The sequence below is a fragment of the Salvelinus alpinus genome, chromosome 24 (genome assembly GCF_045679555.1).
Source record: "Salvelinus alpinus chromosome 24, SLU_Salpinus.1, whole genome shotgun sequence".
Taxonomy (NCBI): domain Eukaryota; kingdom Metazoa; phylum Chordata; class Actinopteri; order Salmoniformes; family Salmonidae; genus Salvelinus; species Salvelinus alpinus.
Genome location: NC_092109.1, coordinates 26,514,363 through 26,540,504, shown reverse-complemented (window position 1 = coordinate 26,540,504; position 26,142 = coordinate 26,514,363). Strand labels below are relative to the sequence as shown.

The 26,142-nt window shown below is 41.8% G+C and overlaps 1 protein-coding gene across 2 annotated transcripts; it reads left to right on the top strand.

The window, feature by feature from the left end:
• Positions 1-396: 396 nt before the first annotated feature.
• LOC139552436 (TBC1 domain family member 10A-like) lies at positions 397-20,605 on the top strand. 2 transcript variants are annotated; one of them, XM_071364185.1, is made up of 9 exons: positions 397-1,130; positions 13,735-13,834; positions 14,280-14,387; positions 14,492-14,598; positions 14,719-14,833; positions 14,972-15,037; positions 15,656-15,845; positions 18,270-18,424; positions 18,680-20,605. In XM_071364185.1, exons 1-9 carry the CDS (start codon positions 931-933, stop codon positions 19,064-19,066), a joined length of 1,428 nt encoding a protein of 475 aa, XP_071220286.1. In that variant the 5' UTR covers positions 397-930; the 3' UTR covers positions 19,067-20,605. The 2 variants fall into 2 exon arrangements, with proteins under 2 accessions (XP_071220286.1, XP_071220287.1); XM_071364186.1 differs by having other exon boundaries at positions 787-1,130; positions 14,280-14,354; positions 18,680-19,213.
• Positions 20,606-26,142: the final 5,537 nt, after the last annotated feature.

The following is a 26,142-nucleotide window of genomic DNA, read 5'->3' as shown; positions in this document are numbered from 1 at the left end:
AAGAGAGGAGACTATTTTTACACGATTAAGGGTGGGACACAGCCGGTTGAATAAGACTTTAAATGTGATAGGAAAGTATCCAACAGGAAAGTGTTATTATTGCCAGGAAACAGAGACCGTGGAGCATGTGTTGCTACAGTGTGGGCAGTATCAGAGGGAAAGAGAGAGGATGAGATCTCGTATGAGGAAGATGGAGATACAGGGAATTAGTTTCAAGCATTTATTGAGTAGAACTTCCTTAGATATAGTCTCAAATATGTTGTCTTTTTTAATAGCAACAGGGCTGTCAGGTAGGATTTATTATCTCTCTGTCTTTGGCCCACACTCCAGCAGTTGGTGGCGGTAATGCACCATAACGTTGGATGCCAACCTCTGTTAAACCCCACCGAAGAAGAAGACATGTAGACCTGTGACATATCTGGGTTATCTTTTCTGTCTCTGCATCACCTCTTTAGACGTGCCAGTCCTGTGAGAGATTGATTGTCATTTGATTTCAACGGTTTTATCGGGCTGACCAGTCATTAGAAGTATACCAATTTTTGTATTTTGACTTGCGGTGCTGTTGTTGTTAAACAGCTAACGTTAGTGGCATGCTTCTCACTGGCAGTGCTAGCGGTTGGCTAACATAGCCAGCTAGCTATCTAGTTGCCATTCATTGATTCTGACATTGTTTTTTTATTTTCGTTAACGTTAATTGGTTGGCGAGCTAACGTTTATTAGCGTACTAGTTAGTCGAGAACTAGCTAGTTGCTTTGATTAAGGCTAGCTAGCTAGGTTACTGATTTAACTGCGACGATGCTATGGTCAGCTTATGACAAGATGTTGGACAACCAAAAACTAGCTACCTAGCTAAAGTTACAATTAAATAATGGGAGGTTTAGTTGACTAATTGTATTTGAAGAAGTAAGCTAGAGGGAGCTAGTGGTTTAAATGGCAAAAATAGAACCAGGCAATGGACTTAAGTCAGCAGAGTCCCGCAAAAGTTTGCGGGGCACGACAGAAAGTCTGGCACTAACAGATGGAGAAGGCAACCTCTTCGGCTCAGACTCGGAACTAAATGCCTATACCAGTGAGAGACAGACGGATAAATATGGATTTATTGGGGGTGCACAACAATATTCAGAACAATCGTAAGTATGACCCATCTGTTTAGAATTTTCCATAAAAAATGACGTCGCTAGCTAGCTCGTTCGTCTGTGGATGACAGACATGACTGTTCTAAATTGTCAAGACGTTGTGATAAGAAGTTTCTTACAGATTAGTCACCTGATTGACCCCTTGTCATCTGACTTCACGCACCACTTTACTGTTTGTTATTTTCTAATATGCAATCCACATTTTAATCAGTAACTTGTTATTTGTTATCCCTGGAGGCCAACATAAACATTTCTTCCTCTTGCTCAGTGTTACACTCCAGGCTGGTCTCATAGACTAGACGTAACATAATACATTTACGTTACGTTTGGTATGGTTACATATTTAAGACTTAAAACGCGAACGTCTAGTAACCCAAAGGTTGCGTGTTCGAATCTCATCACGGACAACTTTAGAATTTTAGCTAATTAACAACAATTTACTACTTTGCAACAACTCAGCATGTTAGCGAACCCATCCCCTAACCTTGACCTTTTTAGTTAACCTTTTCCCTAACCTAAACCCTTCAACCTAACTCCTAATCTTAACCAAAACCTTAATCCCTAACTCCTAGAGCTAGTTAGCGTTAGCCGCCTAGCTAACGTTAGCCACAGCAAATTGGAATTTGTAACATATTGTACATAATCTGCTTCCATGGAGACTTGACAGCCTTTGTGTTGTATGGCATTTTCCCTTTCTCATTTTGTTTACCAATGTGTGTTATGTTCGGCTGGGTACTGCTGCCTTGTAAAGTAGAGGTCGACCGATTAATCGGAATCGCCGATTTAATTAGAGCCGATTTAAAATGTTCATAACAATCGGTAATCGGCATTTTTGTCCGCCGATTACATTGCATTCCACGAGAACTGCGAGTGCAGCAAGGAGCCAAGGTAAGTTGCTAGCTAGCATTAAACTTATCTTATAAAAAATAATCTTCACTTAACTACACGTGGTTGATGATATTACTAGGTTAACTAGCTTGTCTTGCGTTGCATATAATCAGTGCGGTGCCTGTTAATTTATCATCGAATCACAGCCTATTTCGCCAAACGTGTGATGATTTAACAAAAGCTAATTCGCGAAAAAAAGCACAATCGTTGCACGACTGTACCTAACCATAAACATCAATGCCTTTCTTAAAATCAATACACAGAAGTATATATTTTTAAACCTGTATATTTATTTTAAATAAATTAATGTTAGCAGGCAATATTAACTAGGGGAAAATGTGTCACTTCTCTTGCGTTCATTGCATGCAGAGTCAGGGTATATGCTACAGTTTGGGCAGCCTGGCTCGTTGCGAACTAATTTGCCAGAATTTAACATAATTATGACATTGAAGGTTGTGCAATGTAACAGCAATATTTAGACTTAGGGTTGCCACCCGTTCGATAAAATATGGAAGGGTTCCGTATTTCATTGAAAGAATAAACATTTTGTTTTCGAAATTATAGTTTATGGATTTGACCATATTAATGATCAAAGTTAATGATCCTATTTATGTGTTTATTATAATTAAGTCTATGATTTGATAGAGCAGTCTGACTGATCGGTGGTAGGCAGCAGCAGGCTCGTAAGCATTCATTCAAACTTTACTGCGTTTGCCAGCAGGTCTTAGCAATGCTTGAATCACAGCGCTGTTTATGACTTCAAGCCTATCAACTCCTGAGATTATGCTGGCAATACTAAAGTGCTGGTTAGAACATCAAAGGTATATGAAATACAAAGGGATTGAGAGAAATAGTCGACGCATCATAATTCCTATAATAACTACAACATAAAACTTCTTAACTGGGAATATTGAACCACCAGCTTTCATATGTTCTGAGCAAGGAACTTTAGCTTTTTTACATGGCACATATTGCACTTTTACTTTATTCTCCATCACTGTTTTTGCATTATTTAAACCAAATTGAGCATGTTTCATTATTTATTTGAGACTAATTAGATTGTATTTATATTAAGTTAAAATAAGTGTTCATTGTTCCTTTAGTATTGTTGTAATATATAAATCAATACAAAAAAAATGGCCAATTAATCGGTATCGGCTTTTTTTGTTCCGCCAATAATCGGTATCGGCGTTGAAAAATAATCGGTCGACCTCTATTGTAAAGTGCTTTTGATTTATTAAAATTGTAAGTGGCGATGACTGAAATCTTTCTTGCCTACTACTTACTAAAACGACATTGCCTACTGTGTACTAATATACTATCTAGAATGTACTGTTTAGTAAAAATGTAGCCTAATGTAGTAAGGAACAAATATGAACATAATGCTCATCCACACTGAGAAGGCATCATCTAATGCGCAATCAAGCTTGTTCATCTGATTATCAACTGTTGTCAAACACGTGTGTGAAAAGACAATTCTCTTCCTCAGTAGCGTGCAGAGAATTCTACTTTATGAAAGTCTAACTTAGTAGAACATCCTGGCATTGAAAGGCCCTATGCAGCTGTTTTCATCTCAATATCAAATCATTTCTGAGTAACAATTAACGTGTTACGGCTGAAATCCCGTTAACGGGATCGATTTGACAACAGCCAGTGAAAGTGCAGGGTGCCAAATTCAAACAACAAATCTCATAATTAAAATTCCTCAAACATACAAGTATTATACACCATTTTAAAGATGAACTGGTTGTTAATCCCACCACAGTGTCCGATTTCAAAAAGGCTTTACGACGAAAGCATACCATGCGATTTATGTTAGGTCAGTGCCTAGTCACATAAAAACACAGCCATTTTTCCAGCCAGAGAGGAGTAACCAAAAGTAGAAATGGAGATAAAATTAATCACTAACCTTTGATGGTCTTCATCAGATGGCAGTCATAGGACTTCATGTATGTTTTGTTCGATAAAGTTCATATTTATATCCAAAAATCTCAGTTTACATTGGCGCGTTATGTTCAGTAATATTTTGCTTCCAAAACATCCGGTGATTTTGCAGAGAGCCACATCAATTTACAGAAATACTCATCATAAATGTTGATGAAAATACAAGTGTTATGCATGGAATTAAAGATACTTCTCCTTAATACAACCACTGTGTCAGATTTCAAAAAAGCTTTACAGCAAAAGCACACCATGGAATAATCTGAGTACAGAGTTCAGAGACCAAAACAAGCCATACAGATACCCGCCATGGTGTGGAGTCAACAGAAGTCAGAAATAGCATTATAAATATTCACTTACCTTTGATGATCTTCATCGGAATGCACTCCCAGGAATCCCAGTTCCACAATAAATGTTTGTTTTGTTCGATAAAGTCCATTTATGTCCAAATACCTCCTTTTTGTTCTCGCGTTTAGTTCACAAATCCAAATTCACAAGGCGCGAGCACTAGGTCCAGACGAAAAGTCAAAAACGTTCTATTACAGTTCGTAGAAACATGTCAAACGATGTATAGAATCAATCTTTAGGATGTTTTTATCATAAATCTTCAATAATGTTTCAACCGGACAATTCCTTTGTCTTTAGAAATGAAAAAGAACAGAGCTCGCTCTCACGGCCACGCGCCTGACTTAGCTCATGGCATTCTGCCAGACTCCTTAGTCAAACAGCTCTTATTCGCTCCCTCTTCACAGTAGAAGCCCGAAACAAGGTTCTAACGACTGTTGACATCTAGTGGAAGCCTTAGGAAGTGCAATCGGACCATATTTACACTGTATCTTGGATAGGCAAAGACTTGAAAACCTACAAACCTCAGATTTCCCACTTCCTGGTTGGATTCTTTCTCAGGTTTTTGCATGCCATATGAGTTCTGTTCTCACAGACATCATTCAAACAGTTTTAGAAACTTTGGAGTGTTTTCTATCCAAATATACTAATAATATGCATATCTTAGCTTCTGGGACTGAGTAGCAGGCAGTTTACTCTGGGCACGCTTTTCACCTGAACGTGAAAATAGCGCCCCCAGCCATAAGAAGTTAAGTACCTTACTTGTTATATTTTTCTATTAAAATCAATCAAATGCTCCATCAAATGTATCTATAAAGCGGGTTTTACATCAGCAATTGCCAGTGCTTATATAGAAACCTATCCTAAAAACCCAAATAGCAAGCAATGCAGCTGTAGAAGCAAGGTGGCTCTGAAAAACTCCCTAGAAAGGCAGGAATCTAGGAAGAAACCAAGAGAGGAACCAGGCTCTGAGGCGTGGCCAGTCCTTTTCTGACTCTGCCGGGTGGAGATTATAGGAGTACATGGCCATTAAGGCCAGATTGTTCTTCAGGATGTTCTAACGTTCAAAGATGACCAGCAGCGTCAAATAATAATCACAGTGGTTATAGAGGGTGCAACAGGTCAGCAACTCAGTAGTAAATGTCAGTTGGCTTTTCATAGGGGGGAGAGAGTGGGTCGAAACAGCAGGTCCGGGACAAGGTAGCACGACCAGTGAGCAGGTCAAGGTTCCATAGCTGCAGGCAGAAACTGGATCAGCAGCACGACCAGGTGGGCTTGGGGTGGTTTTGGTAAATACAGTAGGATAAATGCACATGTAGGTAGTCCATTCAATTCTTTTAAGATTGATTGAGGGAAAAGTAATTTGAAACTTAGTATATTTACTGGTGGCTGAAAGACATTTCTGTTTAAAAATTAACAAAAATAGCTTCTTAGCGAAGCTCTGACTCTCGTCGGATGTGGCAGGGTTTGAAAACTATTACGGACTACAAAGGGAAACCCAGCCGTGAGCTGCCCAGTGACGCAAGCCTACCAGACAAGCTAAATGCCTTTTATGCTCGAGTCGAGACAAGCAACACACAAGCATGCATGAGAGTACCAGCTGTTCCGGATGACTCTGTAATCACGCTCTCTGTAGCCGATGTGAGCAAGACCTTTAAATCGGTCAACATTTACAAAGCCGAGGGGACAGACGGATTACCAGTACGTGTACTCAAAGCAGACATGTTACCTACATCTTTCAAGAAAACCATCAAAGTCCCTGTGCCCAAGAACGCCAAGGTATTCTGTCTAAATGACTAACGCCCCGTAGCACTCACATCTGTAGCCATGAAATGCTTTGAAAGACTGGTCATAACTCGCATCAACACCATCCCAGAAACCCTAGACCCACTCTAATTTGCATACCGCCCCAACAGATCTACAGATGACACAATCTCTATTGCACTCCACACTGCCTTTTCCCATCTGGACAAAAGGAACACTTATGTGACAATGCTGTTCATTGAGTATAGCTCAGTGTTCAACACCATAGGGTCCTCAAGCTCATCACTACGCTAAGGAGCCTGAGACTGAACACCTGGATCCTAGACCTGACACTCCAACACACACACTACATACGCTTACACACACATGCATATTGACGCCACACACACACACACAGACTTGCACATAAACACACTTTCACACTCAGATACGCTGCTGATACTCTATTATATATCCTGATTGCCATGTCACTTTTACCCCTACCTACATGTACAATACTGTATTACCTCAACTACCTCGTACACCTGCACACTGACTCGTACTTGTACTCCTTGTGTATAGCCTTTTTATTTTATTACTATTTCCTTTTTTTACATTGCAAATATTTTTCATACATTTTAAAGCTCCATTGTTGGGAATTGGCTTGTAAGTAAGCATTACACGGTAATATCTACACCTGTTGTATTCGGTGCATGTGACCAATAACATTTTATTTGATTTTGATCTCTCTTATTGGTCTATTAACTCCTTTACTGCCTGGTGGTGTCATCAGGCAAGCGAAAGCTCCATCCCACCAAAAAAGCCTGAAATTTCAGGTGGTCTTTTCAAAACAGCTCTTACATTAAAATGGTATTTGACTGCGCTGGGCCTTTTAAAGAACTTTCATGCAAAAAAACAACATAGAAAACCACATGTTTTAGGCTTAGTTATAGTGAAACACACATTCTGGGCTTCATTTGGACAGTTAATTTCAAAAGTGATATATTTGGAACTTTTAGTAGTAAACCTAGCTCTTTTTGCCCCTAGCGCTTCATCTCTTAACCATTTGAAATGGTAATGTAGGAACACTTATGTCATCTCAAGGGAGGGGTTCGGTATGAAATACACTCTCTTCTATATGTGCTGGGTGGTACCACCTCAAGGGAGGGGTTCGGTATGAAATACACTCTCTTCTATATGTGCTGGGTGGTACCACCTCAAGGGAGGGGTTCGGTATGAAATACACTCTCTTCTATATGTGCTGGGTGGTACCACCTCAAGGGAGGGGTTCGGTATGAAATACACTCTCTTCTATATGTGCTGGGTGGTACCACCTCAAGGGAGGGGTTCGGTATGAAATACACTCTCTTCTATATGTGCTGGGTGGTACCACCTCAAGGGAGGGGTTCGGTATGAAATACACTCTCTTCTATATGTGCTGGGTGGTACCACCTCAAGGGAGGGGTTCGGTATGAAATACACTCTCTTCTATATGTGCTGGGTGGTACCACCTCAAGGGAGGGGTTCGGTATGAAATACACTCTCTTCTATATGTGCTGGGTGGTACCACCTCAAGGGAGGGGTTCGGTATGAAATACACTCTCTTCTATATGTGCTGGGTGGTACCACCTCAAGGGAGGGGTTCGGTATGAAATACACTCTCTTCTATATGTGCTGGGTGGTACCACCTCAAGGGAGGGGTTCGGTATGAAATACACTCTCTTCTATATGTGCTGGGTGGTACCACCTCAAGGGAGGGGTTCGGTATGAAATACACTCTCTTCTATATGTGCTGGGTGGTACCACCTCAAGGGAGGGGTTCGGTATGAAATACACTCTCTTCTATATGTGCTGGGTGGTACCACCTCAAGGGAGGGGTTCGGTATGAAATACACTCTCTTCTATATGTGCTGGGTGGTACCACCTCAAGGGAGGGGTTCGGTATGAAATACACTCTCTTCTATATGTGCTGGGTGGTACCACCTCAGGTCTAACTATAAAAGCAGGTGACAGTGTGCCTTATTTGGCAATGGACTTGGTAAGTGGACTGTGCCAATATATTTTGCTTGACGCTTGATGCAAAATTCAAAAGGCCAAATTCAAGGTTTTTGCTTACCGTTTCATGCACATCTGAAGGCTATGAGGATTATACGTTTATATTCGTAGCTAGTGAAGGCTGCCGAGGGAAGAACGGCGGCTCATAATAATGGCCTGAACGGAGCAAATGGAATGGCATCAAACACATGCAAACCATGTGTTTTATGTATTTGATACCATTCCACTGATTCCACTCCAGTCATTACCACAAGCCCGTTCTCCCCAATTAAGGTGCCACCAACCTCCTGTGGTAGCTACATCCATCGTAAAAAGAAATGGATGACAGTGGTGGTCATGTTGACTCGTCTTATGTTTTTCCCGACTGGTGGCGCAGTCCACTAATTCAATGGTTGTGAGTTCTAATCCCATTATTTACAATATTTATCCCGTGCCCAACACTTTTAATTCTGAAAAGTGAAGGCATACCTGCGAGAGGGGTAACCCTGGTAGTATTTTTTTATTTTTTTTAACAGTGCCCAAGATCAGTCTGAGTTAATTTGACCATTGGAAAAAGAGCTACTGTGTACTGAAATGCGGGTTGGATTGATTTGAGACACTAATCTTAATTTTCAAGGTGATGATTGCACTTAATTGCATGTGAGTCCACATTTTCAAGGATTTGAACTTATACCACAAGTGGCAATTGATGTGCGGTAACTGTTCAAAGCTGTATTTGCTCACGATGCACATAATTGTATTATTAGAGGGTGCCAGTGGACTTCTGGTATGATTTAGTGAGAAAGTGTTGGGATCAGGTACAACTGTTTACCCACCCCCAAACGTAATATTTATGAGCAATTCCCCCCCACTCACAACTTCTCACCTGAATGCATTTTTTATTTTACTTGAAGGGGTTGGGTAAAGACTGAAATTAGGGTCGAGAGTTACCCTTTAAAGCATACTACATTTTTGAAATGTATATAAAATGTAAAAATTTTCAAAATAGAAAAGGCCATTCAATACGGTCGAAACCCTTTTCGACATCACCAGCCATTATTGATAAATCTATACCTTGTTTTTTAGCATATTGTATTAAACTGAAATGTTATTGTATTTGTTTGTCTATTTTTAATATGCCCTGTTTGATATGTATCAAGTCTGGGTAATACTTTTGCCATTCTTATTGCTTATGAGCTTTGTTATAATTTTGTCACAATTTATTAAAGTTATGGGTCTAATCAGCAGAGGACTCTCCAGATTTTCCTTGTTTTAATATAACTTAAATAACTGTTTGATACATGTAACTAGGAAGCACTGGATTGAGTGACGTTTATTGTCATTTGTGTAAATAGGGGCGCTACTTTGTCCCAAAATGTTAAATGGAATTCTATGGGAAAGCCGTCCTTTCCTGGTGTTTTTCCTCCGCGTTCATTTTTTAACAATGTCTCTTTTTTTATTGATAATTATTTGTCTGCTGATAATTGATTCAGAGTTGTTGAGTCTAAGAAGACTTTAGGATCAGAATAAAATTCCTGCATGCCCAAGAAGCCTACTATTTAGAACACAAGTATGGGTATTCGGACACAGCCATTTTCTTTTCTACACTACTATGGCTTTTAGCCACTGAGTTCAACATGTGCCGCTGGTTCCTTGCAAAACAGAATACCGGCCTGATGTGTCACCACTTGGTCCAAACAAACGTCTTCTGACTCTACATACAACCTATTGTGATGTGCATTTCTCTTGTGTTTAGGCCCCCTGTGAGTGGTTGACAAGCACCAGGAGTAGGAGTGGGGGGGAACAGAACTAGGGGAATGTTCTCAGAGCTTCCTGTTTTCTGTGTGCTTCACAGGCTGTGGCAAGTGTTCCACTGTTTTGTCTGAGGATTAATTTCCTTTGAGGAGTAGGAAGAGATCAGACGCTGCTCCTCCCCCACCAATGACAGGCCCCTCCCCCTAGAGTGCAAAGATGTGATAAAAAAGCATGCCACATCCCAGCACTCTGAACTGTTTGTATGGTGTTTTGTATTTGAGAGTGGTTGCTCAAAATGATAGTATTTGGAACACCTGTCCCTGTTTACCTAGAGCTTCCTAAGATCACCCTCGACACAGGATGACTGTAATCTGATAGTCTGCACTAATTCAGCCAGGCTAATGCCAATCACTGTCTGTCTATGCTGCACTCAGCCCTTTGTACTACCTGGTATTTGTCTACCTTGTAAAGCAGGTGCTTGTGAGGCACTGCTGTTTGCACGGCATGAGTGACCCCTTGTCTTTCACTCTGGGGTTTTTATGTCCTAGTATCTGTCATGCCATATGATCTGCTGGAGTTTGAAAGAGAATGCAGGTCTGTGTTCTGCCCATTTTGTTGGATGTAGACTAATGACTGCAAGGCAGTCCCTAGAATAAATGTAAAAAGTCTAAACAAAGCAGACTTGTCAGAGCCTCTTAAGTGAAGAGCTTGTTAGTTTTAGCCTGTCCAAACTGTCTTTTATTATTATTGTAAAGTCTTTTTGTTTTGCATTCTGCAGCAGGCTTTTCTGGCTGTTTTGGTTTGCTCCATTGGAAGGGAAAGGGCATGTTGTCCTTTGACTAATGATGCTACGGCTACCACAGTTGCTGCCACTGTGACAACAGTGGTATCTGTGTGTGTTCTATTGCCTTGTATGCGTGATATGTCCGAGGTCTGTGCCTCCCCTGAGGTTTTATTTATGTAGCCTACAACACACAACCTATTTTCATTCATCGCTGAGAAAAAGGAGAGGCTACATATAATGAAGACAATGACACAGTATAATTCCAAATCTAATTTTATGTCACATGCTTTGTAAACCACAGGTGTAACAGTGAAATTCTTACTTAAGAGTCCTTTTCCAAGAATGCAGAGATAAAGATATAAAAACAGAGACACAAGGAATAAATACACAGTAAATAACAATCAAAATAACATTGCTATATACAGGGAGTACCAGCACAGAGTAGATGTGCAGGGGTAGGAGGTAATTGAGGTAGATATGTACATATAGTTAGGGGTAAAGTGACTAGGCAACAGGATAGATAACACAGTAGCAGCAGCAAATGTGGAAAGTGTGTGTGTGGTGTGGGTGTATGTACGGTGTGTGTGTGCATAGTCAGTGTAGGAGAGTTAGTGCAAAAAAGTGTGTGTTGAATCTGGGCGATATGGAGCTAAAATTCATATTGCGATAAATTGCCTGAATTAATTAATACCATTACTATAAATGTAAACAAAACATGTTTTATGACCCTTTAAACTACTATTTTGAATGTTTGTAGCTACCAATTATCCCGTTAAGTCACCCATATTTCTCTAGTATAGGCTACTTATCATAGTGAACGATATCAGCAAAATGCCCACGACAAGTGGTCGGTATAGTCGTTGTCAATCTTTTTCAGTTTATCGTCTCAGCTTTTGTGTGTATTGGTGTAAGTACGGTATATTTGTGGGTAGAGTCCAGTGTGTGTGTGTGCATAGTCATCGAGACAACTGTTGGTGCAAAAAAAGGGTAAATGGAGGTAGCTATTTAGCACTCTTGTTTAGAAGTCTTATGGCTTGGAGGTAGTGATGTGCAGTTCACGAATGATTCGTTCTTTTTGAACGACTCTTTGCTGACTCGAGAATCAAGATTCGTTTTTTTTCTGAGTGACTCATTCATTTTAGTCATTCATTTCACCTGCTGGCCACAATTAATTCTGCAGCAGGATAAATACATGGTCGTCCGGCTCAGCGCCTCTGGAGACTTGCTCTGACCAGCAACTGTCTATCATGTCCGCTAGGGAAAATCGATCACGCTGCAGGCAGCATAGAGAAGAAAAATACATGTTTAGAACTGATAATTGATCGCATGGTGCAAAAATGAATGCAATTAATTGAATGTTATGATGGACACACCTTTATAGAACCAAAACATACACAACCTCTGCTCAACAAACTTGAACTCGGTAACGAATCGTTTGGGGGGCTGCAGTTCAAACTATATTGAGCGAATCACTCTCACGGCAGTCCAGCTATGCATTCCGTGTCATTCACAATCTAGTCTGGTTGCGGCCACAACTAGATCTCGTCTCCACTGTATCAAGAAATAATCTTATTTGTATGCCTAGCAATCAACAAATGTACATTGTTTAAATCACACTTTTACAAGTCAGTTACAAATGACAGATCAAATTAGCCTCTATGGTGAGTAGGCGGTCCTGCGTGCTCTGGGCATTAATTTGAAAATCAGTAGTCTAACGATTCATTATTTTGATCTAATGACCTAAAAAGATCAAGGTTGGTAAAGAGCTGAACTTCCCATCAGTACTTGGGGTAGAAGCTGTTCAGGGTCCTGTTGGTTCCAGACTTGGTGCACATCACCAACAAACTATCATGGTCCAAACACACCAAGACAGTTGTGAAGAGGGCACTACAACACCTTTTCCCCCTCAGGAGACTGAAAAGATTTGGCATGGGTCCCAGATCCTCAAAGTTCTACAGCTGCACCATCGAGAGCATCCTGACCGGTTGCATTACCGCCTGGTATGGTGGAAACATTACCTACAAAAACTAGTGGAAAAAAACACAAAATAGCAGAATTGGTCAGGAGCCCGTAAGACTGCCATTGCAGCGCCATCTACACAGTTCACCCCTCCTTCCTCCATCCCCCTTGGCTAATTTGACCACAGTCGTTCCACGTTACTGGGTGTGTCTGTCCGATGGATGCAATAAAGATGCTTTTTCTCAGAGGCCTTCTGAAACACGCAGCCTCTTGAGGGTCCCTTTCGAACCGCCCTCGACTCTACTGTCCTCGCCTCCATCCTCTGCTCTCTCTCTTCCGAGGGAAGGAGCACAAGCCCAGCTCTCCTCCTATGTCTCTTGTTTTCATATGGAGAGGCGCTACAATGGCAGCCATTGTCCTTGTCTTTTTTATATTTTCTTCAATTTCCGCTCTTGTTTCAACAGACACTATGATCATATGACTCAAGTTTTCTAGCGAAAGAGTTGTTTCTGAAAGAGAAACAATATAGGCTCCTATGGTCGAATTATTTTAAATAGCAACAGGAAGCGGCTTGTATTTTTGTTTTTCTCCAAGTCAACTTCCTGTGTGATGGATGGCGCTTCCTGTTTGGCCCCCGGCCCTCCCTCACTCTCCTCTTGTTTCACTGTTGTCTGTGTTGACAATCAAGTCAAATTGTATTTGTCACATTCGCCGAATACAACAGGTGTAGTAGACCTTACCATGAAATGCTTACAAGCCCTTAGCCAACAAAGCAGTTCAAAAAATAGAGTTAAGAAAATATTTACTCAATAAAGTAAAAAAAATGTAATCAAAAAGTAACACAAGATTACATAACAGTAACGAGGCAATATACAGAGAGTACCGGTATCAAGTCAATGTGCGGGGGTACAGGTTAGTCAGGTTAATTTGTACATGTAGGTAGGGGTAAAGTGACTGCATAGATAATAAACAGCAAGTAGCAGCAGTGTAAAAACAAAGGGGTGTGGGGTCAATGTAAATAGTCTGGTTGGCCATTTGACTACCTTTTGCTTTTCATGTCTAAAGTAATAAATCCCTGAGTGTTTGTTTAGAGAGACAGATGTATGTGTCTGTAGTGTGACCCTGGGTCTGTCTCCCTGACTCCCACAGAGCTGAAAACATCCCTCCTGAGGTGCTGAGGCAGAGGGAGGCCAAATGGCTGGACATGCTCAACAACTGGGACAAGTGGATGGCAAAGAGACACAAGAAGGTAAGTCAGTCAAGCACTGGCTGATCTACACAAATCCCATTGCTGACGATAACAGCAAATTCCTGTGTTGGTCTTTTCTAGAAGCATGTTAAGGTAGCCTTGCAAGCTGTTGTGTCACCCCTTTTACTCCTGTTGAGTGACTGCTTTGGAAACTACAGTATGCACCTGTCAGGTCACAATCCAGTCACCACAGCCCACCTGTTTTGTAATGTGTAACTCAGCTGAATTATTTAATGCACACACAGTGTACACAAACCAGCCTGGAGAAAAGTCCTTAGGTCATGAACTGTAGAAGGAAAGTCATTCAACACATAATTGAACAACCTGTTCCCCTTGCTTGATATTTTAATATATTACACTTATGGAATTCCCATGATTTTTAAACTAATCTGACCGTGCATGATAATGAGTGGCTGTAACCATAGCACTAACTCCCTATCCCCAGATGAAGCTGCGCTGTCAGAAGGGCATACCCCCCTCTCTGCGAGGCCGGGCGTGGCTCTACCTGTCTGGAGGAAAGGTGAAGAGGGAGCAGCACAAGGGCACATTTGAGGTTACTCACTACCCTCCACTGTTAATACCAGTTTCTCTCACAAACACACACACTTATACTTTTACACATAGTGTAGCATGTAAATAGCTGTGTTTCTTTTTAAGGAGCTGGACAGCCAGGCAGGAGACCCTAAGTGGGTGGATGTGATAGAGAGGGACCTCCACAGACAGTTCCCCTTCCATGAGATGTTTGTGGCAAGAGGAGGCCATGGGTAAGCAATGTGAATGGGACGTTGTTTGTTATTGTTTCTGTTGGTGTTACTTGTGCCTTTGTCTCAGTATTTTTCTATGTTTGTTTTTTAGTAACTGAATTGTGCTTACTATGTATTTAGGCAGCAGGACCTGTACCGTGTCCTGAAGGCCTATACTCTGCACCGGCCAGAGGAGGGTTACTGCCAGGCCCAGGCTCCCATTGCTGCTGTGCTGCTAATGCACATGCCTGCTGAGGTGAGCCTGCACACACACACACACACACACACACACACACACACACACATACTGTTACTCACACGACAATGTTTTCTGATAATGTTGCATACATACGCCAACCGTCATGTTTAATTTATGTTTGTGCTTTATTGACAGGATGCATTCTGGGGTCTGGTCCAGATCTGTGAGAAGTACCTTCCTGGATACTACAGTGCAGGGCTGGTAAGAAGCACGTTACTTCAAACTACATACACATTCTCTCTCCTTCACTCACACTTATACTCAAAAAGAACACATAGACACAAAAATACAATGACCCAAGATCATGTGCTTTAGAGAATTTGCTGACTGTTGGCTGTGACAGGGTGAGGTCTTTTACTAGGGTTTAAAGATCAGGCATACGGGATACAGTTAATTGGGTTAACTCAGAGCTTACCTGTCACTGAAATCAAATTAAACATTCATTCTGCATGTTTATCATTGTCAGGAACACCCTTGTCTTGGAAAAGAAAAGCTGTACAATTTTAGGTGACAATCATGTTGAAATGCAGGCTTGCAGTTCATATTATTGGGCCAGCTCTCTAGCTGGCATGTGCTGCTGTCATTGCATACCTGTAGCTTGTTGTCTGTGACATGCTAATGACATAATGCCCTGAGTGAGCGGGTGACCAGACAATGTGGTCCAGATAATGCAACTATTAGATTTAACAAAGAGGAAGGAGTCTGTTCTCGTGTCCCCTCACACTCTCTCACACACTCTTTCTTTCTCCCGCTCACCCCTCCCTGCCTCTCTCCCCCTCTGCTCTCCTTTCTGACTGTTGTTCCTGTGTGCTCCTGTAGGAGGCGATCCAGCTGGATGGAGAGATCCTGTTTGCTCTGCTGAAGCGGGTGTCTCCTCTTGCCCACCGCCACCTGAAGAAGCACAAGATGGACCCCATCCTGTACATGACAGAGTGGTTCATGTGTGCCTTCTCGAGAACCCTGCCCTGGGTCTCCGTGCTGCGCGTCTGGGACATGTTCCTCTGTGAGGGTGAGAGAGACATTCCACACAGTAAACATACACACATTAAATTATGTCCACATGAGAGCACTCTGAGGCATGTTCTTTAGACAGACAGAAACATACACACGCCGGCATACTCATCATTACATACACTACCGTTCAAAAGTTTGGGGTCACTTAGAAATGTCCTTGTTTTTGAAAGAAAATCACATTTTTTGTCCATTTTAAAATAACATCAAATTGATCAGAAATACAGTGTAGACATTGTTAATGTTGTAAATGATAATTGTAGTTGGAAACGGCAGATTTTTTTATGGAATATCTACATGGGCGTACAGAGGCCCATTATCAGGAACCATCACTCCTGTGTTCAAATGGCACATTGTGTTAGCTAATCCAAGTTTATCATTTTAAAAGGCTAATTGATCATTAGAAAACCCTTTTGCAATTATGTTAGCACAGCTTAAAACTTGCCTTCTTTAGACTAGTTGAGTATCTGGAGCATCAGCATTTGTGGGTTAGATTACAGGCTCAAAATGGCCAGAAACAAAGAACTTTCTTCTGAAACTCATCAGTCTATTCTTGTTCTAAGAAATGAAGGCTATTCCATGTGAGAAATTGCCATCTGCCGTTTCCAGCTACAATAGTCATTTACAACATTAACAATTTCTACACTGTATTTCTGATCAATTTGTTATTTTAATGGACAAAAAAATTTGCTTTTCTTTCAAAAACAAGGACATTTCTAAGTGACCCCAATCTTTTGAACGGTAGTGTACATCATAGACACATTGAAATATACAAAGGAACACACACACTTGTCTCAGGAGTGTTACAGTTGAAGTCGGAAGTACACCTTAGCCAAATACATTTAAACTCAGTTTTTCACAATTCCTGACATTTAATCCTAGTAAAAAATCCCTGTCTTAGGTCAGTTAGGATCACCAATTTATTTTAAGAATGTGAAATGTCAGAATAATAGTTAAGAGAATGATTTATTTCAGCTTTTATTTCTTTCATCACATTCTCAGTGGGTCAGAAGTTTGCATACATTCAATTAGTATTTGGTAGCATTGCCTTTAAATTGTTTAACTTGGGTCAAATGTTTCGGATAGCCTTCCACAAGCTTCCCACAATAAGTCAGGTTTGTAGGCGTCCTTGCTCGCACACGCTTTTTCAGTTCTGCCCACACATTTTCTATGGGATTGAGGTCAGGGCTTTGTGATGGCCACTCCAATACCTTGACTTTGTTGTCCTTAAGCCATTTTGCCACAACTTTGGAAGTATGCTTGGGGTCATTGTCCATTTGGAAGACCCATTTGCGAACAAGCTTTAACTTCCTGACTGATGTCTTGAGGTGTTGCTTCAATATGTCTACATAATTTTCCTACCTCATGATGCCATCTATTTTGTGAAGTGCACCAGTCCCTCCTGCAGCAAAGCACCCCCACAACATGATGCTGCCACCCCCATGCTTCACGGTTGGGATGGTGTTCTTCGGCTTGCAAGCATCCCCCTTTTTTCTCCAAACATAACAATGGTCATTATGGCCAAACAGTTCTATTTTTGTTTCATCAGACCAGAAGGCATTTCTCCAAAAAGTACGATATTTGTCCCCATGTGCAGGGGTTTTGGAGCAGTGGCGGCCTTTTAGGTTATGTCTATATACGACTTGTTTTACTGTGGATATAGATACTTTTGTACCTGTACCTGCACAGTCAACGTAGTGTATGTAAACTTCTGACCCACTGGAATTGTGATACAGTGAATTATATTTGAAATAATCTGTCTGTAAACAATTGTTGGAAAAATGACTTGTGTCATGCACAAAGTAGATGTCCTAACAGACTTGCCAAAACTATAGTTTGTTAACAAGAAATTTGTGGAGTGGTTGAAAAACAAGTTTTAATAACTCCAACCTTAGTGTATGTAAACTTCCGACTTCTTCAACTGTATCTCAGGACACTGTGTCGTAAGTAGTAAAATACACCCAGTAAAATAGTATTTAAGTAAAAGTTAATTATTAATTAATTATTTTTAAGTATCAAAAATAAATGTAATTGTGAAGATATACTTAAGTAAAAGTATATATTGCAAACCAGACAGCAGCATTTACATTATTTTTAATTTACGGATAGCCAGGGGCACGCTCCAACACTCAGACATCATTTATAAACGAAGCATGTGTTTAGTGAGTCCATGGTAGGAATGACCAGGGATGTTCTCTTGATAAGTTTGTGAATTAGACCATTTTCTTGTCCTGCTAAGCATTCAACATGTAACGAGTACTTTTGAGTGTCAGGGAAAATGTATGGCATAAAAAGTTAAATTTTCTTTAGGAATGTAGTGAAGGAGAAGTTGTCATAAATATAAATTGTAAAGTACAGATACCCTAAAACTACTTTTACTTGAGCACATTACACCACTGCTGTCTGGTGTGTGTTCGTCCAGGAGTGAAGATCATCTTCCGGGTGGGCCTGGTGTTGTTGAAGTGCATGCTGGGCTCCCAGGACAAGCTGAAGACGTGCCAGGGCCAGTATGAGACTATGGAGCTGCTCAAGACCATAGATACACGCTACATGCAGGAGGGGTTTCTAGTGCGGGAGGTACAACCACCCACAGCCATACTTATAGAACAGAAACAGAAATTACTGGAGAATGCTCAGTGTCCTGTTTTTTAGTCACTTTGAGAATAGCTGAGAATGACGAGACTGTCATGGCCACATTGCATGCTAAGGGCCATGGTATAAACTGAAAAAAATACCCTGCTGCCACCTATTGATACTTTAATAAAACACTATTAGAGTCATGATTTCTGCCAAGACCACTGGTTAACCACTACTCCTTATGCTCTGTCCCAGATTCTAGAGCTGCCGGTGTCAGAGCGGGACATTGAGAAGGAGCACCTGGCATCAGTGCGGCGCTGGAAGGAGACCCGGGGTGAGTTGCACTGCAAGGCCCTTCCCAGAATGCACGGCGCCAAGGCCATCATGGCTGCCGAGCCGCCCAGTCGCCAAGACCTGAGACAGAACCCCACCATCATAGTCGAGTCGCCCCTGGCAACCAAGAGCAATGGGGAGGACAAGGAAAGGAAAGGGACCAAAGAGGAGAAGAATGGGAAGAAAAACAGCTTTCCGACCCCAGTGGCAGCCTACCTTGAACCCAGCGAGCCCTCCCCCCTCAAAGACACAGCCCTGCTGGGCTCCAATCAGAGCCTGAGCAGCACAGAGCATGACACCTACCTGTAGCAGGTACGGATAGCCATGACACTTGTTTACTGCTCACTGACTCCATATCCCCAGTATACCTTTACCCTCTGACCCATCCCCACCTCTGCCCTGACGATCAGGTCCCACACCTCTTGACTGACCCTTTCCATTATAGCCATTTGCATCCATAGCAAAACATTCTAAAGCAATTGGAAGCCTCTGGCATAGACCCAAGTAGTAGTTGTTTTTCACACATATATGCGAGATGACAATTCAATCAGTTGGGAGAGTGCAGCACTAACCTTCGTTTAGTTGGCCATACGGGTATACATGCACTTGGGCTGAGGGTAGATTGATCTCAGCGGCAGGCTGTATAATCATATCAGTTGATCTTTTCTCACTGAAGAAGTCTTAGACTGAGTCAATATCAGATGACATAACTATGAAGTCTGCTTAGCCAAGAGTTCTGGATCTGGAGGCTGGACCACTGCCTATTTACGTATTCCACCTAATATATACTGTAGTATGAGACACTACATTGCCAACACACACCAATCCAGCATTGTTAGATTTAGTTCTCAGTCACAGGGAATGTCAATTCAGTTAAATTGTAATCCCAGCAGAATATTTTGAATCACATAGGTTGCCAACATACTGTATAAAGATTAATGCTATTGTCATTCACTCATTGGTGCATCCTTTCTCTCTGGTTGTAGTGGATGTTGATGAACACTAGAGGGCTCTGTGGGGCATTTTCCTGCCCTGACCAATGAAAGAACTTGAATGACGGGTTGAGGGAAAATCAATCATCTGTATATCATCTTCATATTTTTAAATGAAGGAAATGAACATTTGCAGGACAATTCCTGTCACTAGACCAAAGCTTGTTGATTTGATGTTTTGACATATAGTATGTGTTGTAAGAGCCATGTTGTCTGAATTATTCCTGAGTGTGTTTTTGATTCTTTGCTGAGCTCCAGAGAACAGAGTGAGTGTGTGTGTGTGGTCATGCAGTGGGAGAAACATGGTAGAATGCCAGTCGATAGACCACTCATATCATACTCAGCCATGTTGATTTCATCTAGACGTTTTGAAGAGAAGTATAAGCTATTTGTGTATAGCTGTTTATTAACTCTGTGCATAATTTCTTTGTATACAATCATCTATGTTTCACATAAATGTGTGTCACGGTCAAATATTTGCCTGTAGATAAGATTACAACTGCTGAAGTTGACGTTTCTGAAGGGAACATTTGTATGAAAGAACTGGGTAAAAAAATGATTGTATATTTTTGTATGGTAAAAGGATGATTTCTATAAAAATTGCTGTAGATTTTCACACTTGCACATAGCGTAGTATAAAACTTAATATACTATAGATTTTTTATTTGTCTAAGATGAAGCACTTTGTCCCTGGTCAATCCCTTTAAGAATAGAATGAACAATAACATTTTGTTTGTCTTCTGTAAAATTGTCCGTGTGTGTATATACACAAAACAAAAATGTAAACACAACATGTAAAGTGTTGGTTTCATGAGCTGAAATAAAAAATCCCAGAAATGTTCCATAAGCACAAAAAGCTTATTTCTCTCAAATTTTTTGCATCCCTTTTAGTGAGAATTTTTCCTTTGCCAAGATAATCCATCCACCTGATAGTGGCATATTAAGAAGCTGATTAAACCGCATGATCATTACACAGGTGCACCTTGTGCTGGGGACAATAAAAGGCCTCTCTAAAATGTGCAGTTGTCACACAACACAATGCCACAATTGTCTCAAGTTTTGAGGGAGCGTACAATTGGCATGCTGACTGCAGGAATGTCCACCAGAGCTGTTACCAGAGAATTGAATGTTCATTTCTCTACCATAAGCTGCCTCCAATGTCGTTTTGGAGAATTTGGCAGTATGTCCAACTGGCCTCAACCCCAGACCATGTGTAACCATGCCAGCCCAAGACCTCCACGTCTGGCTTCATCTGCGGGATCCTCTGAGTGGGGTGGGGGGTGGGGTATTTTGTCTGTAATAAAGCCCTTTTGTAGGGAAAAGCTAATAATGGTTGGCTGGGACTGGCTGCCAAGTGGGTGGGCCTATGCCCACCCATGGCTGCACCCCTGCACAGTCATGTGAAATCAATAGATTGGGGCCTAATGAATACATTTATTTCCTTATGTACTGTCAGTAAAATCTTTCTAATTGTCGCTAGTTGCATTTATATATTTGTTTAGTATACAGTGCATTTGGAAAGTATTATGAGCCCTTCCCTTTTTCCACATTTTGTTACGTTACAGCCTTATTCTAAAATTGATTCAATTATGATTTTTTTTTTCATCAGTTCACACAGAATACTCCATAACGACAAAGCGAAAACAGGTTTTCAAATTTTTTGCAAATGTATTAAAAATAAAAAAAACATACCTTATTCACATAATTATTCAGACCCTTTGCTATGAGCCTCGAAATTGAGCTCAAGTGCATCCTGTTTCCATGAATCATCCTTGAGATGTTTCTACAACTTGATTGGAGTTTACCTGTGGTAAATTCAATTGATTGGACATAATTTGGAAAGCACACATCTGTCTATATAAGGTCCCACAGTTGACGGTTCATGTCAGAGAAAAAACCAAGCCATTCGGTCGAAGCGTCACATCTGGAGGAAACCTGGCACCATCCCTACGGTGAAGCATGATGGTGGCAGTGTCATGCTGTGGGGATGTTTTTCAGCAGCAGGGACTGGGCGACTAGTCAGGATCGAGAGAAACATGAACGGAGCAAAGTACAGAGAGATCCTTGATGAAAACCTGCTCAGGACCTCAGACTGGGCGAAGGTTCACCTTCCAACAGGACAATGATCCTAAGCACACAGCCAAGAGTGGCTTTGGGACAAGTCTCTGAATGACCTTGAGTGGCCCAGCCAGAGCCCGGACTTGAACCTGATCGAACATCTCTGGAGAGACCTGAAAATAGCTGTGCAGCGACGCTCCCCATCCAACCTGACAAAGCTTGAGAGGATCTGCAAAGAAGAATACAGGTGTGCCAAGCTTGTAGTGCCATACCCAAGAAGACTTGAGGCTGCAATCGCTGCCAAAGGTGCTTCTACAAAGTACTGAGTAAAGGGTCTGAATACTTATGCAAATGTGATATTTCAGATTTTTTATAATCGTTTTTGCTTTGTCATTATGGGGTATTGTGTGTAGATTGATGAGGGGGGGAACAATTTTAATCCATTTTAGAATAAGGCTGAAACGTAACAAAATGTGGAAAAAGTCAAGGCGTCTGAATACTTTCCGAATATATATATATTAGTGGGAAATCTATATCCACCTGAGTTCTGACACATTTTACCAACAATCTGACACAATAGAAGGTGAACGGTGCAGAAGGGTATCTCAGCTCTTTAAATACTGGTGTGTACAGTAGGTGGTACCATTGAGCTTTGTTAAACAGGAAATTCTAGCATGGGTCTAATCCTACTCAAATGTGCTAATGATCCTGGGTCTTGATCCTGGGTCATATTTCTACAACCACGTTAAGTGTGCATGGATTTTTGGGGGGAATAGGGGGTCCGTATGGGAAAACAGTTATAGATTAAGCACATTTGGGAGATTCTCTGTTGCTGGAACTTCATCTGTAAGAAGAATTGTCAATGTTTGGAACCTAAATGCTAACAAATTAGGCATTATGTTGGTCTCATTGTAGGTTATACTTAGGAGGAACCAGAAGAATATAGCTATCTACTTTCCACATGGCCATGAGTGATGATGATGAGATAGTAAAGGCACTCCATTTTAGTTTTGTTATTAGACTACATCTCCTTGTATCTACCAGCTGTGTATGAACTAAGCCACTTGCATTTACATGAATAAAATGTGATATTCTTGGACTAATCAGTTATGTCTGTTTCTCGTTCAATATAGTAAAACATTTGGTGCAAAAGAGACTGATGGCAGAACAGAAGACGACTGGATAGAGGGTAATGTGATTTCCGTATACTCCCCCAATCATCCAACCACCCTCACATACGCACATTACTTCCTTGGACACCTGTTTATCTGGGTCTTTCAGCTCTGAGTGGTATTTGCATCTCAAAGACAGTAGATTCCCACAACACGCCTCGCCCCAACTATTTCCCATCACCCGTTAATGGATGTGCAGTGCCTGTTAAATGTGCAACTGCCAAACAATAAGGATAGCCGTGTTCCTCACTCTGATGCTTTTATCTAGACAGTCATAATTACCAGAAAAGGCCGTTTCACACTCTCTGTCCGACATCTTACTAATTGCCCTGAGGCCAGGTTATTTTCTTCAACATAATTTGCATCTAAACATACAGTACCAACATTTTTAGGGGGACTTTAATGTTTCTGTCTCCCTGCCATAGATGCACTGAAACTTAAGGTAACACAGACCTGAGAGATATACGTCTCCTCTCCACACACTTCCGATCCTTTGTAACAGAATACATTTTAGGGCCTCTGTGGATTGCTTCTTCTGTTTATTTATTTATTTTTATTATGAACAAATTCTTATTTACAATGACGGCCTACCCCGGCCGAATTGTGCGCCGCCCTATGGGACACCCAATCACAGCCGGATGTGATGCAGCCTGGATTCAAACCAGGTACTGCAGTGACGCCTCTTGCGCTGAGATGCAGTGACGCCTCTTGCGCTGAGATGCAGTGTCTTAGAACTCTGCGCCACTCGGGAGTCCAACAGTTCACCGTTGAGATGAAGGAGAAGATTTATTTACTATACCCCAAGGGAAAGGAGAGAGGGATCCTCACTTCCACAGACGGCCAGAAGACAAGATGATATGAATTTCAGATCAGATGATGGAGTATGTTTCTTTCTCTTTCCTCTGTGTTTGGCATTGATAAGCCGCCCTCATCATTGTGTCTAACAATCAGAGAATCCCAGTCATTGGAAGCTATTGCATGGTTTCTCGTCTCCTTTTGGCCTTACTCCTGATTACTGGGGTAAACAATGCATCTCCTTCTGCTCTCCACCTGTCCCCTCTGTTGCTCAGGGACATTCAGACGGGGGCCCAGATTACAGGGAGTGTAATTGGAAACCAGTGAATAGCATCAGAGCTGATCTGTGGAGGACAAGAAACGACCCAGACATGCCTCTAGAACCAAACCAACCTACAGGACATACTGTAACAGTGTAGGTCACTGTAACCACTAGCCGTTCGACTACCGAGCGGCTCCCTGTTTCATCTATTGCTGCTCATTGGACCCTATGATCACTCGGCTACACAGCTGATGCCTGCTGGACTGTTCATTAACACAGTACTTCATTTAGTTTATCTGTCGGCTCCAGTCTCGAATTCAGGCCCTGTGTGTAGCTAACTGACCCTCTCTGCCCATTCATCGCCATTTACCCGTTGTTGTTGTTGTCCTGGCTGTTTACCCGTTGTTGTCTCACCCGTTGTTGTCTTAGCTCTCCCTATCAACACCTGTGATTACTTTATGCCTTTCTCTAATGTCAATATGCCTTGTATATTGTTGTTTAGGGCAGCTCTCATTGTTTTATTTTACTGCGGAGCCCCTAGTCCTGCTCAACATGCCTTAGATAGCCCCCTTGTCCCACCCCCCACACATGCGGAGACCGCACCTAGCTTAACTGGTGCCTCCAGAGATGCAACCTCTCTCATCGTCACTCAATGCCTAAGTTTACCCCCTCTGTACTCGCACCCTACCATACCCTTGTCTATACACTATGCCCTGAATCTATCCTACCACGCCCAGAAATCTGCTCCTTTTATTCTCTGTTCCCAAAGCACTAGACGACCAGTTCTTATAGCCTTTAGCTGTACCCTCATCCTACTCCTCCTCTGTTCCTCTGGTGATGTAGAGATTAACCTGGGTGTGTCCCCAGGCGCTCTCATTTGTTGACTTCTGCAACTGTAAAAGCCTTGGGTTCATGCATGTTAACATCAGAAGCCTCCTCCCTAAGTTTGCTTAATTCACTGCTTTAGCACACCCCGCCAACCCTGATGTCCTAGCCGTGTCTGAATCCTGGCTTAGGAAGGCCACCAAAAATTCAGAAATTTCCATCCCAAATTACAACATTTTCCATCAAGACAGAACAGCTAAAGGGGGCATAATTGCAATCTACTGCAGATATAGCCTGCAGAGTTCTGTCATACTATCCAGGTCTATGCCCAAACAGTTCGAGCTTCTACTTTCAAAGATCCATCTCTTCAGAATTCAGAAATTTCCCTCACTGTTGCCGCTTGTTATAGACCCCCCTCAGCTCCCAGCTGTGCCCTGGACACCATATTTGAATTGATTGCCCCCCATCTATCGTCAGAGTTCGTACTGCTAGGTGATCTAAATTGGGATATGCTTAACACCCCTGCCGTCCTACAATCTAAGCTAGATGCCCTCAATCTCACACAAATTATCAAGGAACCTACCAGGTACAACCCCAAATCCGTAAACATGGGCACCCTCATAGATATCATCCTGACCAACTTGCCCTCTAAATGCACCTCTGCTGTTTTCAACCAGGATCTCAGCGATCACTGCCTCATTGCTTGTGTCCGTTATGGGTCCGCGGTCAAACAACCTCCCCTCATCACTGTCAAACGCTCCCTAAAACACTTCTGCGGGCAGGCCTTTCTAATCGATCTGGCCCGGGTATACGGGAAGGATATTGACCTCATCCCATCAGTAGGGGATGCCTGGTTATTCTTTAAAAGTTCTTTCCTCACCATCTTAAATAAGCATGCCCCCTTCAAAAAATGTAGAACTAAGAACAGATATAGCCCTTTGTTCACTCCAGACTTGACTGCCCTTGACCAGCAAAAAAACACCCTGTGACGTACTGCACTAGCTTCGAATAGTCCCCAACGATATGCAACTTTTCAGGAAAGTCAGGAACCAATACACACAGTCAGTTAGGAAAGCAAAGGCTAGCTTTTTCAAAAAGAAATTTGCATCCTGCAGCACTAATTACAAAACGTTTTGGGACACTGTAAAGTCCTTGGAGAATAAGAGCACCTCCTCTCAGCTGCCCACTGCACTGAGACTAGGAAACACTGTCACCACTGATAAATCCACGATAATCGAGAATTTCAATAAGCATTTCTTTACGGCTGGCCATGCTTTCCAC